This window comes from Amblyraja radiata, chromosome 38, assembly GCF_010909765.2.
Source record: "Amblyraja radiata isolate CabotCenter1 chromosome 38, sAmbRad1.1.pri, whole genome shotgun sequence".
In the NCBI taxonomy this organism is placed as follows: domain Eukaryota; kingdom Metazoa; phylum Chordata; class Chondrichthyes; order Rajiformes; family Rajidae; genus Amblyraja; species Amblyraja radiata.
Window position 1 is genome coordinate 15,090,772 of NC_045993.1, and position 20,911 is coordinate 15,111,682.

General features: G+C 43.2%; 1 protein-coding gene across 1 annotated transcript in view; it reads left to right on the forward strand.

Moving 5' to 3' along the window:
• The first annotated feature begins 7,692 nt into the window (after window positions 1-7,692).
• Window positions 7,693-20,911, forward strand: part of dkkl1 (dickkopf like acrosomal protein 1) — a 30,845-nt gene continuing 17,626 nt past the window's right edge. Inside the window, exons 1-2 of the mRNA XM_033013190.1 lie at window positions 7,693-7,972; window positions 11,715-11,849. Coding sequence (XP_032869081.1) covers window positions 7,769-7,972; window positions 11,715-11,849 — 339 coding nt within the window. The 5' untranslated portion in view covers window positions 7,693-7,768. The remainder of the gene's footprint in view (window positions 7,973-11,714; window positions 11,850-20,911) is intronic.

Below are 20,911 nucleotides of genomic sequence, written 5' to 3' on the forward strand. Positions count from 1 at the left end.
ACCAGTGATCCCCACATCGTACATACTAGGGACAATTTACAATTTTTACCGAAGCTAATTGACCTGCAAAGCTGTTCATTTTTGGAGTGTGGGAGGAAACTAGAACATCCGGGGAAAACCCGTGCGGTCACGGGGAGAAGGTACAAACTCCATACAGACAGCACACATAGTCTGGATTGAAACCCGGTCTCTGGTGCTGAAAGGCAACTATACTTCTGCACCACATTGCTGTCCCAAGATCTGGGTTGATTTCTGATCTCGGGTGCCTTCTGTGTGAAGTTTGCATGTTCACACTATGAACACATGGGTTTCCTCCAGGAGCTCCGGATCCCTCCCACATCCCAAAGATGAGCAGTTTTGTAGGTTAATTTACATCCTTAATTTGGATGTGTAGAGGGTTGATGTGAATGTGGGATAACATAAATATAGTGTGAATAGATGATTGTTGGTTGGCATGGACTCGGTGGGCTGAAGGGCCTGTTTGCAAGCTGCATCTTTAAATCATTCAATCAATGAATTATAATTAAGAACGTTCTAGCCTGATAAGACAAGATGTGTTTTGTGTGTTCAACCCTTGAGTGAATGATAATGTGAAATTATTTACTTCAGAGTCATGAGTCTCATGTTATAGAGGACACAAATTCATCGGCGTTGAGCGTAAACTCTACATCAGCCTTGAGGGATGTTCAACAAACCTCCTGTGAACTGAATCAGAGCGATTGGTGAGGATTTAGCAGGGAAGACGATCGCAAAGGATTGAAAAGGTTGTCCATACGTCTTTCTGACGACAGGCCTTTACCCCGGTTGCCTCCCAAACTCCTTGGATGAGATCCAGAAACAGTCCAGTAATGTATCCAAAGTAATTTAGTTTAGAGATACAGCGTGGAAACAGGTCCTTCAGCACACCAGGTCCGCACCGACCAGCGAACCCCACACATTAACGCTATCCTGAAAACACTAAGGACAATTTTTACATTTACCAAGCCAATTAACCTACAAACCTGTACATCTTTGGAGTGTGGGAGGAAACCAAAGATGTTGGGGAAAACCCACCCAGGACACGGGGTGAACGTACAAACTCCGTACACACAGCACCTATACTCACGATCGAACCCGGGACTCCGGCACTGCATTTGCTGGACAAGCAAATCTACCACCGTGCTGCCCTTCTAGTTTTCAGTTTTAGTTTACTTTATTGTCACGTGTACCGAGGTACAGTGAAAAACTTTTGTCGAGTGCTATCCAGTCAGCAGAAAGACAATACATGATTACAAATTCAATCGAGCTGTTTACAGTGTATAGATACATAATAAGGGAATAACGTTTTGTGCAAAGTAAAGCCAGCAATGTCCGATCAAAGATAGTCCGAGTGTTTAAGAAAGAGCTGCAGATGCTGGAAAAATCAAAGGTAGTTAAAAATGCTGGAGAAACTCAGAGGGTGAAGCAGCATCTATGGAGAGAAGGAATAGGTGACGTTTTGGATCGAGACCCTTCTTCGGACTGATGTCGGGGCCGGGGGGGCCGGGGGGGGGGGGGGGGGGCCGGGAAAAAAAAGGAAGAGGTGGAGAACTGTTGGGAGAGGAGGTTGCTAAACTGTCTTCTGAGAGGCGAAAAACTTCTTCAAAGTAGACATACCTTGTACACCAGTCACTGAAAGTTGGCGTGCAGGTACAGCAGGAAAGCGAATGGAATGTTGGCCTTCATAACAAGAGGATTTCAGTATAGGAGTAAAGAGGTTCTTCTGCAGTTGTATAGGGCTCTGGTGAGACCACATCTGGAGTATTGTGTACAGTTTTGGTCACCTAATTTGAGGAATGACATCCTTGTGATTGAGGCAGTGCAGCGTAGTTTCACGAGATTGATCCCTGGGATGGCGGGACTGTCATATGAGGAAAGATTGAAAAGACTAGGCTTGTATTGACTGGAGTTTAGAAGGATGAGGGGGAATCTTACAGAAACATATAACATTATAAAAGGACTGGACAAGCTAGATGCAGGAACAATGTTCCCAATGTTGGGCGAGTCCAGAACTAGAGGCCACAGTCTTAGAATAAAGGGGAAGTCTTTTAAGACTGAGGTGAGAAAAAACTTTTTCACCCAGAGAGTTGCGAATTTGTGGAATTCCCTGCCACAGAGGACAGTGGAGGCCAAGTCACTGGATGTATTTAAGAGAGAGTTAGATAGAGCTCTCGGGGCTAGTGGAATCAAGAGATATGGGGAGAAGGGAGGCACGGGTTATTGATTTGGGACGATCAGCTATTATCACAATGAATGGCGGTGCTGGCTCGAAGGGCCAAATGGCCTCCTCCTGCACCTATATTCTATGTTTCTATGTTTCTAAGATGAGATTTCACAGTGGAGTGGACAAAATGTTTAAGAAGGAACTGCAGCTGCTGGAAAAATCGAAGGCAGACAAAAATGCTGGAGATACTCAGCGGGTGAGGCAGTATCTATGGAGAGAAGGAATACAGGGCTCTAAATTAACGGTTGCCTGGGTGCCATTGACCACCCAATGTGCCGCCGGGCAACCTCAATGCCGACTCATTTTTGCCCGGCTTGGCATTGCAGATATAGGTCTATACCGATAGACACAGAAAACTGAAGTAAATTAGCAGGTCAAGCAGGATCTCTTGAGGAAAGGAACGTGACGTTTCGTGTCGGCGACGGCTGTAGTGCGGGGCAAAGATACTAGGTGCAGGGTGACGAAGGGTCGGAGCGAATGACGGACCCCGCATAGCTGGGGCCCCGCACGCCTTAGCTCCATAGATGCTGCCTCACCCGCTGAATTTCTCCAGCATTTTTGTCTAATCCAATTCATCCCGTACTGATTCATCCCATACTGATCCCCCCCATTCAACACCACTGACATCCCCGTGCTCTCCCCTCACAATTTTACATACTCCAACCAACACGTACTAATTCACCTGCCTCAATCCATCCATTCTGCACAGATTGCCTTCTCAACCCCCCCCCCCCCCCCCCCCCACCCCCCGCCATCTATCCACCCCGCACTGATTCACACACCTCCTGACCCTATTCTGCTGGAAATGTCTTCAGAGTGAACATTGACTATGTTTGATAACGGAATGCAATCAAATGTGTTTTAATTCCCAATGTTATTATTTGTTTTAGTCCATAAAGATGGATTAATTAAATTGTGAACACGGTGTTTGATTGTCACTGCTACTGTTGACACGTTATTACAGAATTCATTTTAACGGCAAATCAATGCTCTTAATATGGAGTATCATTACTGTAGTTATTTAATGAACAAATTTTTTTTAAAAGGGGGCGCTGTCGAGTATGGCTGCCCTGCCAGCAGCTGTTAGTCCAAGTCTGTAATTTATCCCATCAGATAAAGCATAAAAATAAGTTTAATTTGTCACCTAATTCACTTTCATATCTTCAGTATTAAAAAAGTTATGGCCATTTTCATACTCGGAAAAATTAGCATCTTGTTCTCTATTGCTTTTTCATTGACTTAACACAAAAGCTGTGATCGAGGACAGTCAAATGGCCATAACTTTCTTAAAAATTAAGAGAACTAAAATACATTTTCAGTTATTATAGATTGAAGCATTCTGAAACAAATATGAAACAATCTTACTTAGATGGCGAAATTGAAGCACATAATTAGTTAGTTACCTAATTGTAGCTAATTACAAAATTCCAGTTACTAGATCTAAACATCTATCCATTTCTTAAGAATAGATTAACATTTTTAAATAGCCTAAGTGTCCAAATATCATTCACACAAGAATTCACAATATAACATAATTTTTAAATCTCATTGTCATGGATTTATAGGCCAAATGGAAGGAATTTAATGTTTAATACCTGTAAATTAATGGCCATTTAAATCAACTTGCCTGTGGGTTTTTCTGGAACGCGACCAATTGGAACGTTGCGGTTTTTAGTGATTCAGACCCCCATATCTGCATGAAAAACACTTCCGGTTGGTATGGGGACTAAATCACCGTTTCTCAACTTAAAATGTGAACTAAACATATCTTAAGGACCACTTTTATACATAAAAATGAACCGCTTTCTTTTACCTGTCGCCTACATGAAATCCGTCCCCGTTGTCGGCTTTAGAAGCTGATTTTAAAATGACTCCAGCGCTGAACGAGTTGGGCGATTAAAAAAAAAAATAGACAGAACGCCCATCAGAACGATTCTTCAGCAAAAGCTTGCACTCCAACCAAATATAATGCAGGACAAGGTAGGAAAAAAAAATGCGTTTTAACCCCCCCCCCCCCCCCCTCAAACGCGCCAAAATCGCACACAAGGCCAGTGGCAGAATTGCAGTGCCACTGAAGGTAAATATTGTAACATACCTACTAAACTGACATTTGGCAACTTAAAAAGCTGTCAACAGGGAATAAAAATTAAGTGAGAGCCCTGGAATAGGCGACGTTCTTCAGACTGATGTCGGAGGGGGGCGGGAAAAAGAAAGGAAGATGCGGAGACAGTAGGCTGAGGGGAAAGATGTAATATGAATCTGAGGGGTAACTTTTTCACACAGTGGGTGTGTGGAATGAGCTGCCAGAGGAGGTAGTGATGGCAGGTACTATAACAATGTGTGAAATACATTTTGTCAGGTACATGGAGAAGAAAGGTTGAAAAGGATATGAGCCAAAAGTGGGCAGATGGGACTCATGTAAATAGGGCAACATTGTAGGGTAAGTGGTGTGGAAGAAGTCATTGGATGAGAAGTCCGATAGCAGTGGATGTCTGAGGTTTCAAGCTCCTGTATCCTCTCCCAGAAAACCAGGCTGAGATGCATCCCTTCAGAATACTTTCTACAGCATTAGTAGAACTGTGAGAAGTTTGAATACAATCAGACTGAAGACGGGTCCCAACCTAAAGCATTGCCTGTCCATGTTCTCCAGAGATGCTGCCTCATCTGTTGAGTTACTCTAGCACTTTGTAAACCAGCATCTGGTGTTCCTTGTGTATACATTTGAGAAAATCCTTGTGGACAGACTAAATCTTTTCAGCCTCACAAGAAAGAACACTTGCTGGGAGTTATCATGAAGCATATTTTGTCGACTATCCACACTGGTTGTGGACAATGCGTCAGAATGTCAAGGATCCAGTAGAAGAGGGGTGCTGACTCCTAGGTCCAGGAGTTTGAATTTGAGCTTGATTGAGATTATGTTTAAGAAAGAACTGCAGATGCTGGAAAAGTCAAAGGTAGACAAAAATGCTGGACACAGCGGGTGAGGCAGCATCTACGGAGCGTCCATTGATTGAGATGATGATGCTGAAGGTGCAGCTATAGTTGACAGACACAGTGCTGGTGTGACTCAGCAGAGCAGGCAACATCTCTGGAGAACATGGATAGGTGACGTTTCGGATTGGGGCCCTTTTTCAGACTGGCGACATTTCAGGTCGGAATCCATCTTCAGACCATATCCATGTTCTCAAGAGATGCTGCCTGACCTGCTGAGTTACATCAGTACTTTGTGTCTTTTTTTGTGAACCAGCATTTCTAGTTCCTTGTGTCTAACTGGGAGTCTGATGTGGATGTCCTTGTATTCCCGATGTTTCAGGAATTAATGTACAGCCAGGGAGATCAATTCTGCGAAATTATGTGAAAGTGGGATAACGTTGAGCTGGTGTGAACAGGTGGTTGGCATGGAATCGGTGGTCCAGTGGAGCCGTTTCCATGCTGTATCTATCAATCAATCAAAAACTAGTGTGAACAGTTGGCATGTACTCAGTGCGCAAAGGACTGCATTTTTCCATGGTGTATCTTTCATATGCAAAGATACACCATTAGTCTGAAGAAAGATTTCGGCCCGAAACATTGCCTATTTCCTTCGCTCCATAGATATTGCCTCACCGGCTGAGTTTCTCCTGCATTTTTGTCTACCTCCGCTTTAATGTAGCAGTTTTACCCGATTCTTGACACACTTAATAATTACTACACTCATGCTTTTATGTTAGTAATTTCAGCTGCAACATTTTCATAGTGTCAGTAGAATAGATAGTGTTCAGAACCAACCATAAAATTCTTGCTAACTTCTGTGACATATTGCACTCTTCTGGATACCCTGGAAACCCTCTGAACAAAACTTGGATTTCCTTGAATTTCCCAAGAACTCAAAAAATAATATCAGCAGTTTCACGACCATCTGTATGGATGTATAGTCACATAAATACTAAGAATGCATGTGTTTCAACTCTGCTGGATTTACCTGGTGCTATCAGTGCTTGCACCGCCTCACTTTAGTGACTTATCTGCTCACTCTACGGGTGCATAACAAATTAGATGTTGCAGGTTTTACCGAAGTGTCATATAAAAAATAAGGACAACTATGCCTGGAAACTATTTGTACATCTTCAATTATCTTTATAATTTGGTCATGTCTTGCTCTCAACAACAATCTTGCCCTCCATGTTAGCAGGACCAAGGAACTTCAAGAAGGGGAAGCTGTGAATCTGTTAACCTGTCTTCATCACCAGGATTTAATGTGTAGGAAGGAAATGCAGATGCTGGTTTAAACCGAAGATAGACACACAAGGCTGGAGTAACTCAGCGGTCAGACAGCATATCGGGAGAAAAGGCGTATGTGACGTTTCGGGTCTGAAGAAGGGTGTCGCCCCGAAATGTCACCTATTCTTTTTCTCCAGAGATGCTGTCTGACCTGCTGAGTTACTCCATCTTTTTGTGTCTATCTCTGAAGATCGATCCTTGGATCAGCACATTGATGCATTCACAAAGATAGCTCATCTGTGCCTTATTTCCTCAGCAGGTTGAAGAGATTTGGCATGTCTATCAAACCTCTGCAGCAGTGCAGTGAAGAGCACACTGACTTGTTGCATCACGATCTGGTTCAGTAACTCGAACACCCAGGAATGAAGAAGGCTAGAGATTTGTCAACTCTGCCCAGTCCATCCCAGGTACTTAACTCCCCACCATCGAAGAAATGTACAGGAGGCACTGCCTCAAAAGGCAGCTAAATATCATCAAAGACCCACTCCATCACTGTGCTCTCATCTTGCTAGCACCATCAGGAAGAAGCTGAGAACCGTGACCTCCAGGTTCATGAAGCCTCGTCCCATCTGCCATCTGGTTCTTGAACCAGCCTGCTCAAACCTAAACATAACTTTATTTCAACACTGAACTACTATCGACTTTGCACTACTAAAATTGCTCTATATACTTTGGTTTGACTAGTATCGCCGGGTTTATCTAGAATAAATGATAATGTATTGCATGTTTATTTGCTGTGCTGTTGTATTAATGGGCCTATAAAGCTGCAGCAAGTTAGGATTTCATTGATCTGGTCCTGTGCATGTTGACATTGCAGCTTGGCTCTAGATGTCTCCTGTACATTAGCATATTTTTCATTTTATAAACACTTAAATTTCTTTCCTCAGTGAAATGATACACAATGGATCAGTGACGAGTGGCAGGTAGAACACCGTCTACGTTTTTTTGTGATAAAAACAAAAAATGAAAATGCTTAAAATTGAAAATAAAATGTTTTAAAAATTCTAGAAAAACTCAGCAGGTCAAGCAGTATCAACAGTAAGAATGCAGTGCCTCCTGTACAACATTAAGAAAAACAGCCAACGTTTCGGGCCTGCCATCCGTTTTGAGGAGGAAGCGCTGGCGCTGCTAGTCTCTCCACGGACGCTGCGTGGGCTGTTCGCTGTTTGCGGCAGCGTCTGATGTTGATCCCGCTGTGTGTACGGGTGTTGCCAGGAGACCAGCTATCTCCTCTGTCACGTCAGGCGACTGGATAGTGAGAGGGAAATGAGCAGAACGGGACAGGCCAGAGCCATAGTGGCTGATTCTGTAACCCACGCGGCGTGCATCATTCAAACTCTCGGAATAAATAAGCCCAGAGCTGAAGGGAATAAACTCTGGTGTGGCTCCGCCGCTGCACAAGCAATGATGCTGCATCTGGCTGTACTGTTCTGCCTACCTTTCCTCGTCACAGCCGCTCCCGCCGCCTTGGTAAGTGAGGGGGAGAGCGGGAAAAATAGCATTTTCTGTTGGACATGGACAAAACTGCGGGGCAGATGGTTGGAGTAGAGAACGAAATCTGTTACTGAATATGTAGAAACAGTGGTCTCAGTCCGGCCGCATGTGTCAGTGTGGACTCATATAGAACCAGCTTGATTACTGTCAACCCAAATGCCACAAAAATTGGCCCAGAAGTGATAGAATTAATGCAACGTAATTCAAAACCTTCAGTGTACAACAGAGTGACCAGGGTAATGTTTGAGGGGTGGCAAAGGGGTGACTCACTCGTTCTAAGGCTTGAGATTTACAAGAGTTCATATATTTAATATTTTAAAGAACTTACACCCAATGAAATGGCTATCTGTAGGTATCAATTTACTCCCAAATGATTGTTGTTGGTATAAAACTCTCATTTTACTGTGATTTTATTTGAATTGTGACCTAACTGGAGGACTGGTGACATCCATTTTATTTTGTTTTACTGATGGAGGGAAGGAGGGAATTATTCCGACTGAGAAAGGCCTTCTTGTAGTTGGGTATCAGCCTTGTCGGAATTCTACCTTACCTTATCCCACCATATCCCTTCATTAGTCTCCGAGATCACTTTCAGTTAATCCAAACTGTTGTCACAAAGTCCACTTTATGACCTCGCAAGAGCTGCCCAATGGCAGAACCGCACTCTGGCCACATCACAATGGAGCAGGGCTACCTGACCACAGCACCTCTACTGTCACAGCCATCGTTACACAAACTAGATGAGAAATCACAATAACATTAACACGAACCATACATAGTGTCCACTGATTTAAAATTCTTCCCATCGCTAACTCAAGGATACTTGAGCGGTATCAAGTGAATTGGGCAATACAAGGGTTAAAGTAATGTGATGAATGTAGGATCCAACAGCAAACTAGCTGAAGAATTGAAAATTGATGGCACTAACAGGGTAGGGTGTCTGATTGGTAGAAAGTTGAGGGAAGTTTTAAGATAGATTTTAATGATCTGGAAGTAGATGATTTTAATGTTTTTGCATGCCACAATAAATGGAATAAAGCCAGCAACAGATTTAATCGCATGTTTGCAGGGATGTGGGACTTCAGTTCTGTTGAGGAAAGCAGGTGATTGGGATTTTTTCCATTGAGGCGAGATTGTGGAGATCCAATCGAGGTGTTCAGATTTCTGAAATATTATTGCAGTGTAAATAAGGAGTAACAGATTTCAATGGCAGTGGGGCAATGACCAGATTTAAGATAATTTGTGTTAGATTTTGTTGTGCAGTGAATTGTAATCTGGAAAGTGCTATTATCTGGAAACAAATTTAACACTAAGATTCAAAAGGGAACTGCACACATTCCAGTTGAAAAGTTTTCAAAGAATGAGGGACAACCACTGAGCTTTAGAAACATAGAAAATAGGTGCAGGAGGAGGCCATTCGGCCCTTCGAACCAGCACCGCCATTCATTGTGATCATGGCTGATCGTCCCCTATCAATAACCCGTGCCTGCCTTCTCCCCATATCCCTTGACTCCACTAGCCCCTAGAGCTCTATCTAACTCTCTCTTAAATCCATCCAGTGACTTGGCCTCCACTGCCCTCTGTGGCAGGGAATTCCATAAATTCACAACTCTCTGGGTGAAAACATTTTTTCTCACCTCAGTCTTAAATGCCCTCCCCTTTATTCTAAGACTGTGGCCCCTGGTTCTGGACTCGCCCAACATTGGGAAATTTTTTCCTGCATCTAGCTTGGCCAGTCCTTTTATAATTTTACATGTTTCTATAAGATCCCCCCTAATCCTTCTAAAACCCTTATGATTGAAGCAGTGCAGCATAGGTTCATGAGATTGATCCCTGGGATGGGCGGGACTGTCATATGAGGAAAGATTGAAAAGACTAGGCTTGTATTCACTGGAGTTTAGAAGGATGAGGGGGTGTCTTATAGAAACATATAAAATTATAAAAGGACTGGACAAGCTAGATGCAGGAAACATGTTCCCAATTTGGCGCGAGTCCAGAACCAGGGGCCACAGTCTTAGAATAAAGGGGAGGTCATTTAAGACTGAGGTAAAGACCTAGTCTTTTCAATCTTTCCTCATATGACAGTCCCGCCATCCCAGGGATCAATCTCGTGAACCTACGCTGCACTGCTTCAATCATAAGGATGTCCTTCCTCAAATTAGGAGACCAAAACTGTACACAATACTTCAGATGTGGTCTCACCAGAGCCCTATACAACTGTAGAAAAACCTCTTTACTCCTATACTGAAATCCTCTTGTTATGAAGGCCAACATTCCATCAACTTTCCATCAGTCTGAAGAAGGGTTTCGGCCCGAAACGTTGCCTATTTCCTTCGCTCCATAGATGCTGCTGCACCCGCTGAGTTTCTCCAGCATTTTTGTGTACATTCCATTAGCTTTCTTCACTGCCTGCTGTATCTGTAAGCCAACTTTCAGTGACTTTCAGTACAAGGACGCCCATGTCTCGCTGCACCTCCCCCTTACCTAACCTAACCCCATTGAGATAATAATCTGCCCCTTTGTTTTTGCCGCCAAAGTGGATAACCTCACATTTATCTATATTATACTGCATCTGCCACGCATCTTCCCACTCACTCAACCTGTCCAGGTCACCCAGCGACCTCCTAACATCCTCTTCACAGCTCACACTGCCACCCAGCTTTGTGTCAACCGGAAACTTGCTGGTGTTGCTCCTAATTCCCTCTTCCAAATCTGTGGTGCTATGAAATTTCATGAAGTTACAACTGTTTTAATTTTAACCATATAACATATTACAATTACAGCACGGAAACAGGCCATCTCGGCCCTTCTAGTCCGTGCCGAACATTTATTCTCCCCTCGTCCCATCTACCTGCACTCAGACCATAACCATCCATTCCTTTCCCGTCCATATACTTATCCAATTTATTTTTAAATGATAAAATCGAACCTGCCTCCACCACTTCCACTGGAAGCTCATTCCACACAGCTACCACTCTCTGAGTAAAGAAGTTCCCCCTAAACTTCAATTTTCTTGGTATCTGAAGTCCATTGTGTTTAACTATAGTCTCATCGAGGAACCCTGTAAAACTATTGTAAATATGAGATCTACACAACACGTAACTTAAGATCATCTTTAATCCACATACAGACTTGACAGCATGTTAGTAGTCACTGACTCCTGTCTGCTACCGAACTGCGTAGCATAGGAATGGGTGCTAATATAAATGATACAGTAAGGCGGGATTAGTGATGCTAACCTATATATGATTGGTTGCATGCAGAAACCAATCTACATCCTTCCCCCTTAAAGAGTGAGTATAGTGAGCACCCATGCCATTAAAGTTAAACAAATTTGCCATATCTATCAGGCGGTCTGCTGATGCGTCTACTGATTGCATGCATAAACCAATCTACAACTATCTTTTAGCCCTTCGTAGCAATAATATACAGTACATCCTGAAACATTGGTTTTATTAGGTGCTGCAATGCTGTCAACTGAATTGAAACCAAAAACCTCTAAATTAAAAGACCAATGACAAATGAAAGATAGACAAAAATGCTGGAGAAACTCAGCGGGTGAGGCAGCATCTCTGGTGCGAATGTATAGGTGACGTTTCGGGTTGAGACCCTTCTTCAATCTGAATAATTATATTGATTAATAATTTTATTGTATTGGTGATATCACAAGCTATAAATATTATTCTGTTCATTGTGTGAATATTGTGTCACTTTTCAGGAGGCTAAAAGTGAGTCAGATGGTTTTGTGAAGGTGGTTGACTTTGACAGCCTTCCCTTGAATTATCATGATGAGGAGAATGAAGAAGAGTTGGTTGGAGACAAAATTTTCCACAAATATGAAAAAATTGATAAGGTAATCAAAGATCATATTGATGTGATTGGTGTCAAGTAAACAGTATAAGTAAAATCAGCACTGTAGTTTTCATCTCATTTCCTGGTGCTATACAGCCAAAACGTGATTAGGATAATATAGGAGACTTTGATAGTTATTTTACTTGTGATTATATTTACTACAATTGGTAAAAATGTTTGGTGAAAAAGTTGCCCCTCAGGTTCCTATTAAATCTTTCCACTCTCACCATAAACCCATGTTCTCTAGTTCTTGATTCCCTTACGCTGGGTAAAAGGTTTCTGTTGATTCATCCTATCTATTTCCCTCATGATTTTATAAACCTCTATAAGATCTTCCCTCAGCCTCCTGTGTTCCTGGCCTCCCGCAATAAAGTCCTAACGTGCTCAACTTCTCCCTATTGCTCAGGCCCCAAATCGTAGCAAGAGAATCAAGAATCAGAGAACATAGGTTTAAGGTGGGTAGGAAAGAAATGTGTAGGAACCTGAGGGGCAACATTTTGATAAAGAAGGTGGTGGCTACATCTATATGGAACGAGTTTGCCAGAGGAGGTAGTTGGGGCAGGTACAATAACAACTTGAAAATAATTGGACAGGGACACTTGGTAGGAAAGTTTAGAGGGATATGGGCCAAACTATTAAATATGGGCATCTTGCTCGGCATGGGTGAGTTTGACCGAAGGGGCTATTTCTGTGCAATAACCATCAGACTATTGCACACAACAAACTCCAACTAAACAATGAACTGCCTGGGTTGCACTGGGGACTTTGGGCTTTGTTTTGTTTTTGCACTATATTTGGGTTTTTTCTTTATTGAAAGTTTTGTTGTTATTATATCATCTATTGAGTACTGTGTTTCGAAACCTGTTGCGCTGTTGCTGCTGCAAGCAAGAACGCCATTGTTCCATTTCAACACATATGACAATGAAACAGTTTTGACTCTAATCTCCATCGCAGGGGACAGACTTCTGATCGACATACACTACAAACCAACTGACTCACATGGCTATCTGGACTACACGTCTTCCCACCCTGCCCCCTGTAAAGACTCCATCCCCTACTCCCAATTCCTCCGCCTACGCCGCATCTGTTCCCAGGATGAGACGTTCCACACCAGGGCATCGAAAATGTCCTCGCTTTTCAGGGAACGGGGATTCCCCTCCGCCACCATAGATGAGTGTATTAGGAAGTATAGAATTAGGATTAGGAAGTATAGAATAAGGGGCAGGGATAATGCATGGTTCACGTCAGAGTTATCCATTTTACTCCATGAGCGCAATGTGGCATGGTCTAAAGCCAGGAGTACTGGTCTTGGATCAGACTGGTTGCTCTTTAGGCAGCTGCGAAATGCAAGCACAGTTGCAATTAGAAAAGCCAAAGCTGATAATTTCCTTACTGAAACTTCGAATAACCTAAACAATCCGTTGAAATTCTGGAAAACCATTAAATCAATAACTGGAAATAAAAATGTTATTGAGCTACCTCCATGCATTGTCAAAGACTCTACCCAAATTTATGAAAAGGCTGACATGCTTGGTTGTTTTAATGAGCATTTCATTGCCTCTGGTTCACTTTTCAACTCTCAAAACACAGCTCAAGGCTCCTCTGCTTGCTCTGATAGTAGTTGTTTTTTTGAGGGACAAGCCTTTACTTTTGACGCTGTTACACTTTCAGAGGTGCATAAGGCCCTGAGATGTTTAGACACAAAAAAATCGGCAGGTCCAGACAACCTTGAGCCTTACTTCCTAAAGTTAGCCGCTGATTTTATTGCATTGCCTCTGACTTATCTTTTTAATCTATCCCTGAAGACAAACGAAATTCCCCTTATTTGGAAATCTGCCTTTGTTCTCCCACTGTTAAAAGGGTGGGAACCCCACTGTGCTAAACAACTATAGGCCCATCTCCAAACTGTCTGTTTTAATTAAGGTGCTGGAATCCATTGTAAACCAACAACTGAAGGACTTTTTATCAACTAACAGTATTTTATCTGAATTTCAATCTGGTTTTAGGAAAAAATATAGTACGTCAACAGCTGCTTTAAAAGTAGTAAATGATTTTATTGAATTTTTAGACAATAAGCAACACTGTGCAGCCCTTTTCGTTGACCTATCAAAGGCTTTCGATACTGTGGATCATGCCTTATTGTTACAAAGACTATGCAGCATCGGTTTGTCTGATCAAGCTGTCTGTTGGTTTAAAAACTATCTATCAGGCAGATCCCAGTGTGTGCGAGCAGAAGGTATTACTTCTAGCTCTCTTAATGTATCCAAGGGTGTGCCACAGGGATCGGTTCTAGGACCTTTATTATTTACTATTTATATTAATAGTCTAGATCATAAAGCTCCGAACGCAAATTTTCACTTTTATGCTGACGACACAGTGATAAATTGCTCTGCGTCTACCCCAAATCAGGCTCTCTGTCAGCTCCAAACTGCTTTTAACACTGTGCAACGTAACCTGTGTGATTTAAAACTTGTTTTAAATGCTGACAAGACAAAGCTCATGCTGTTCACTAAAGCTAAATCAAAGCCCTCGGACCTCCCTCCTATCACCACTTTGCAGGGCTCTGTGGTTGAATCTGTGTCTCAATATAAATATCTGGGAATTATAATTGACGATTCTCTCTCTTTTAAACCTCATATTCATCAACTTGTGAAAAACTAAAGATAAAATTAGGTTTTTACTTTAGAAACAAATCTTGTTTTTCTTTTGAAGCCAAAAAAAGACTTGTTGCTGCAACGTTTATGTCTGTGTTGGACTATGGTGATGTTTTATATATGAATGCATCTTCAAAATGCCTACAGTCTTTGGACACGGTCTACCACGGAGCACTGAGATTTGTTACTAATTTTAAAACCCTCACGCACCACTGCACTTTGTATGCTCAAGTTGGATGGATTGCCCTGTCCACCCGCAGACTCCATCATTGGCATATCCTTATTTATAAGACTATCCTCGGTGTTCTTCCTTCATACCTGCAGAAGTATGTAATTCGAAAAAGCACAGGAACTTATCAGCGCTCTGAGGACTTGTTCTTACTAACTGTACCTAAAGTCCGTACTGAACTGGGGAAAAGGGCATTTAGTTATGCTGCTCCCTTCGCATGGAACCAGCTGCAGAATGAACTGAAACTTAAGGAGCTGGTTTCTATAAACAGATTTAAATCCCTTCTTAATGATGTTGAAGCGGGCTCTTCTGTCTGTACATGCTTTGTTTGATGATGTTCTGACTGTGACTCTATTTATATGTTCTCTGTTGTTTTTAAATTATTGTCTGTAACTGGAACTGTGCTGCTGCCTGTCTTGGCCAGGACTCTCTTGTAAAAGAGATTTTTAATCTCAATGAGACTTCTCCTGGTTAAATAAAGGCTAAATAAAAAAAAATAAAAAAATGAGGCTCGCACCATGGTCTCATCCATACCCCGCAACACTGCTCTCTCTCCCCATCCCCGCACTCGCAACAAGGGCAGAGTCCCCCTAGTCCTCACCTTTCACCTCACCAGCCGGCAAATACAACAAATAATCCTCCGCCATTTCCGCCACCTCCAACGTGACCCCACCACTCGCCACATCTTCCCATCTCCCCCCATGTCTGCCTTCCGCAAAGACCGCTCCCTCCGCAACTCCCTTGTCAATTCTTCCCTTCCCTCCCGTACCACCCCCTCCCTGGGCACATTCCGTTGTAACCGCAAGAAATGCAACACTTGTCCCTTCACCTCCCCCCTCGACTCCATTCAAGGACCCAAGCAGTCGTTCCAGGTGCGACAAAGGTTCACCTGTATCTCCTCCAACCTCATCTACTGCATCCGCTGCTCTAGATGTCAGCTGATTTACATCGGTGAGACTAAGCGGAGGTTGGGCGATCGTTTCGCCGAACACCTCCGCTCAGTCCGCAATAACCTACCTGAACTCCCGGTGGCTCAGCACTTCAACTCCCCCTCCCATTCCCAATCCGACCACTCTGTCCTGGGTCACCTCCATTGCCAGAGTGAGCAACACCGGAAATTGGCGGAACAGCACCTCATATTCCGCCTGGGTTGCTTGCGTCCGGTAGGCATGAACATTGAATTCTCCCAATTTTGCTAGCCCTTGCTGTCTCCTCCCCTTCCTTAACCCTCGAGCTGTCTCCTCCCATCCCCCCGCCCTCGGGCTCCTCCTCCTCCCTTTTTCCTTCCTTCTCCCCCCCCACCCCCCATCAGTCTGAAGAAGGGTTTCGGTCCGAAACGTCGCCTATTTTCTTCGCTCCATAGATGCTGCTGCACCCGCTGAGTTTCTCCAGCATTTTTGTGTACCTTTGACTCTAAACTCCTTTAGCCATTGCTCAGCCTAACTGCCCAGCTGTTCAAGATCCTGCTATAATTTTTTGACAGTCTGTCTACAGTACCACAGGTGTGATCTGAAAAGCCCACCTTCCCCAAACACGACCCCTTCCACCCTGTGAACAGAAGCATGGTGTAATGCCACTATGCATGAACGAGCATCTGAAGCAGTCTTTTTTGCTACCAAATGTGCTACGTACATTCACTATGGAGAATTGCTGATGCTGTGGGGTGCTTTGTAGCCACGTAAATCCCTTAATAGACAATAGACAATAGGTGCAGGAGTAGGCCATTCGGCACTTCGAGCCAGCACCGCCATTCAATGTGATCATGGCTGATCATCCCCAATCAGTATCCCGTTCCTGCCTTCTCCCCATAACCCGTGACTCCGCTATTTTTAAAAGCCCTATCTAGCTCTCTCTTGAAAGCATCCAGAGAACCTGCCTCCACCGCCCTCTGGGGCAGAAAATTCCACAGACTCACCACTCTCTGTGAAAAAAAGTGTTTCCTTGTCTCCGTTCTAAATGGCTTACTCCTTATTCTTAAACTGTGGCCCCTGGTTCTGAACTCCCCCAACATCGGGAACATGTTTCCTGCCTCTAGCGTGTCCAAACCCTTAACAATCTTATCTTTCTTTCAATGAGATTCCCTCTGAACCTTCTAAACTCCAGAGTGTACAAGCCCAGCTGCTCCATTCTCTCAGCATATGACATCTCCCGCCATTCTGGGAATTAACCTTATAAACCTACGCTGCAGTCCCTCAATAGCAAGAATGTCCTTCCTCAAATTAGAGGACCAAAACTGCACACAATACTCCAGGTGTGGTCTCACTAGGGCTCTGTACAACTGCAGAAGGACCTCTTAGCTCTTATATTTGATTCCTCTTGTTATAAAGGCCTGCTGTACCTGCATGCTTACTTTAATAGACTGAGGTACAAGGACCCCCAGATCCCGTTGTACTTCCCCTTTTCCCAACTTGACGCCATTTAGATAGTAATCTGCCTTCCTGTTTTTGGTACCAAAGTGGATAACCTCACATTTATCCGCATTAAACTTCATCTGCCATGCATCTGCCCACTCCCCCAACTTGTCCAAGTCACCCTGCATTCTCACAGCATCCTCCTCACAGTTCACACTGCCACCCAGCTTTGTGTCATCTGCAAATTTGCTAATGTTACTTTGAATCCCTTCATCCAAATCATTGATGTATATTGAAAATAGCTGCGGTCTCAGCACCGAGCCTTGCGGTATCCCACTTGTCACTGCCTGCCATTCTGAAATGTTAAAAATAGTTGTGGATAAAGTCAATGCGGGTCCGCAAGTTAAAATTCTGAATTGGGACAAGGCCAACTTAGAAAGTAACTTGTTAGAGTTGATTGGAGTAGGGCGAAGGAATGTCCGGAGAGTGGGATACTTTTAAAAGTGTGAGACAAGAGTTCAGGGCATGCTTGTTCCTCTGTCACCCCAGATCCTCTGGCCATTACTATATCAGGAAGATTGTTTGTGCCCTCCTTAGTGAAGACAGATCCAAAGTACCTGTTCAACTCATCTGCCATTTCCTTGTACTCCATAATAAATTCACCTTTTTCGGTCTTCAAGGGTCCAACTTTGGTCTTAACTAATTTTTTCCTCTTCACATACCAAAAGAAGCTTTTAATATCCTGCTTTATATTCTTGGTTAGCTTACCTTCGTACCTTTCTTCCCGTATTGTCTTTTTGGTTAGCTTCTGTTGTTCTTTAAACATTACCCAATCCTCTTGCTTCCCGCTCATCTTTGCTACGTTGTACTTCTTCGCTTATTTTTCATACTGTCCCTGGTGTCCCTGGTCAGCCATGGTCGTCCCTTTCTCCCCTTGGAATCTTTCTTCCTCCTAGGAATGAACTGATCCTGCACCTTCTGTATTATTCCTAGAAATACCTGCCATTTTTGTTCCACTGTCATCCCTGCTAGTGTATCTTTCCAGTCAACTTTGGCCAGCTCCTCCCTCATGGCCTCATAGTCACCTTTATTCAATTGCAACACTGACACCTCCGATCTACCCGTCTCCCTCTCCAAGTGTAGATTAAACCTGACCATTTTATGGTCACTGCCTCCTAATGGCTCATTAACCTCGAGGTCCTTTATCAAATCCGGTTCATTACTTAACACTAAATCCAGAAATGCCTTCTCCCTGGTTGGCTCCAATACAAGCTGTTCTAAGAATCCATCACGAAGGGGCTGTCCCACTTGGGCGACCTAATCCGCGAGTTTGCCCTCGACTCATACTCGTAGCATGGTCGACATGAGGTCGTAGGAGGTCTTTGTAATGGGCCTGTCCCACTTTCATGACCTAATTCACAACCTTTTTTACTCGTGGACATTTTTCATCATGCTAGAAAAACGCCCGACTTACTTGATGCTACGAGTACCTACGACTATCATCACGGCCTGCTACGACCTACCAACGACCATGCTTGCGAGTATGAGACAAGGACAAACTCGGCAGAGGTCGTGAATTAGGTCGTGAAAGTGGGACAGGCCCTTAACTCTCCTTCATGCTCGAGAGCAGTCCCCGTGTACTCGAGTCCTCAGCTAGGACGCGGTGTATCTTTCATCATGTTGAAAAATGCCGACGAGTAAAAAAAGGTGCCGTTGGAAAATTTGATACTTTTTTTACTCGTAGGTTTAGTCGTAGGAGGTCATAGTAGGTCGGCATGTTAGTCGTAGGTAATCGAGGATAGTCGAAGGTAGTCGTAGATAGTCTTCATCATAGTCGAAGGGAGGTCGAAGGAGGTCGTCTTCACTCTCCACTATTCTGAGTCCAATTTTCCCGAAGTTAGTCTTCAACATAGTCGAAGGAGGTCCTTCTACATAGTCGAAGGAGGTCTTCAACATGACATTTTTTTAAACCCACCTAAACTTTTCTGAACTCGCCAATTAGATTGCCCAAGTGGGACAGCCCCTTAATGAATTCTTTGCAGATAGACATTAAAGTCATAGAAACTGACAACTTTTAAATCTATGATCTCCACCTGCAAGAGGAATCAGTTTTTTCTCAGCATGGTCAAACTCTCCTGAAATATGAACATCTCTGCTTGGCATTTCCTTGGTAAACGTCTCTGTTATAAAGCAAACACGAGAACATTTTCATTGTCCACATTAATAAAACCCATCTTTACTGATATTATTTTATTAAAAGTCCTTATGTCCACTGTATGGTGTCCAGGAATGGGCACAAAATTCCTTGAATTCTGTGGAGAGACCTGTAAATATTTAGCATCTCTTCCTTGCTTTTGTATTCAATATAGTCAAGGAATGATGCAGCACAGAAACAGTCCAACTCATCCAACATTAGAAATAAGGTTCAACATCTCCTTATTGTTCGGGCCCTGGAGTCCTGGCAACATCCTTGTAATTGTTTTCAGATTTACTATACAGTATCATATTTACATATTTAGAAGAGATTAGCATTTCTATAATAACATTCACATCACTTCTAGAATGGGCAAAGCATTTTACAAACAAAGAGTCATAGTTGAAGTGTAAGCACTGTTATAATGTAGCAGAGGCTCCCTCAGAACTTCAAAATGACTGGCCAAGACACTAATATGTCTTTAACACTATTGGCTTAAGGATAGATATTGTCTTGGATATTGTGAATAATGTCCCTGTTTATTCCAATCCATATAAATTTACATATATATCACAAACATCAGCGGTCCCAGCACAGATCCCTGCAGAACTCAACTGGTCGCAGACCTGCAGCCTAACTATTGTCTTTCAACCTCAACCTTTTGTCTTCTATCGGTAAGCCAATTCCAAATCCATATGACCAAGTCACCATTAATCCCTTGCATCTTTATCTTCTGGACTACCATGCATCTTAATCTTCTTTGACTACCACAGGAGACCTCATCAAATGCCTTATCCATGTAGACAACATCCTACACTACTCTTATCGATCACTTTAGTCACCTCTTCATAAAACTCAATCAAATTAGTAAGACATGACCTGCCATGTACAAAACCATGCTGACTGTCCTCAATTAACCCATTATCGTCCAAATGGGAGTAAATCCTATCCTGAGGAAACTTCTCCAATTGCTTCCCTACCAATGACTTGAGGCTCACCAGTTTTTAATTTTGTGGATTCTCTCAATTTTACAAACCCTTTGATCATCTAAGGTTGCGTACTTTGCCATCCTTAGCCCTCCCTCCTTACTGAAACAAGCCAATTCTGAACTTCGATCAATTGACATGCCGGATTAGTCAGGGAATTGAGCACAGAAGTTGGGACAGTTATACAAAACATTGGCAAGGCCACACTTGGAGTATTGTGTTTAGTTTTGGTCACCTTGCTTGCTCCGATGCCTTTCCTATCATGGTACTTCAAAAAGGGCAGCTTGAAGTAGCTGATACTTCAACAAGGGCAGCTTGAAGAAATCACTTCCAAAGTATCAACAGCATGTGTCCTGTAGTACCAGAGAATCAAAGACTCTCAACCACTGCTATCCCAACATCAGAGATGCCTATAACTCCATCCCTTGCCCTCACTTTGGGAATTCTAACCCACCTGACTATGCTCCTTCTAGCATACAGGCAGCAACTGAGGAGTGCTGAGGATTGTCTGACACAGCTGGTCAGGCAAGGCAGAGGAACGGCTGCAGGTTTGCTTGGCATCGGTAGATCGATGGGGCAGTTTTCAAGGACTTGACAACAGACCTGAATGAAAATGCCATGGTTATTCCCAACTTCAGAAGGAAATGTG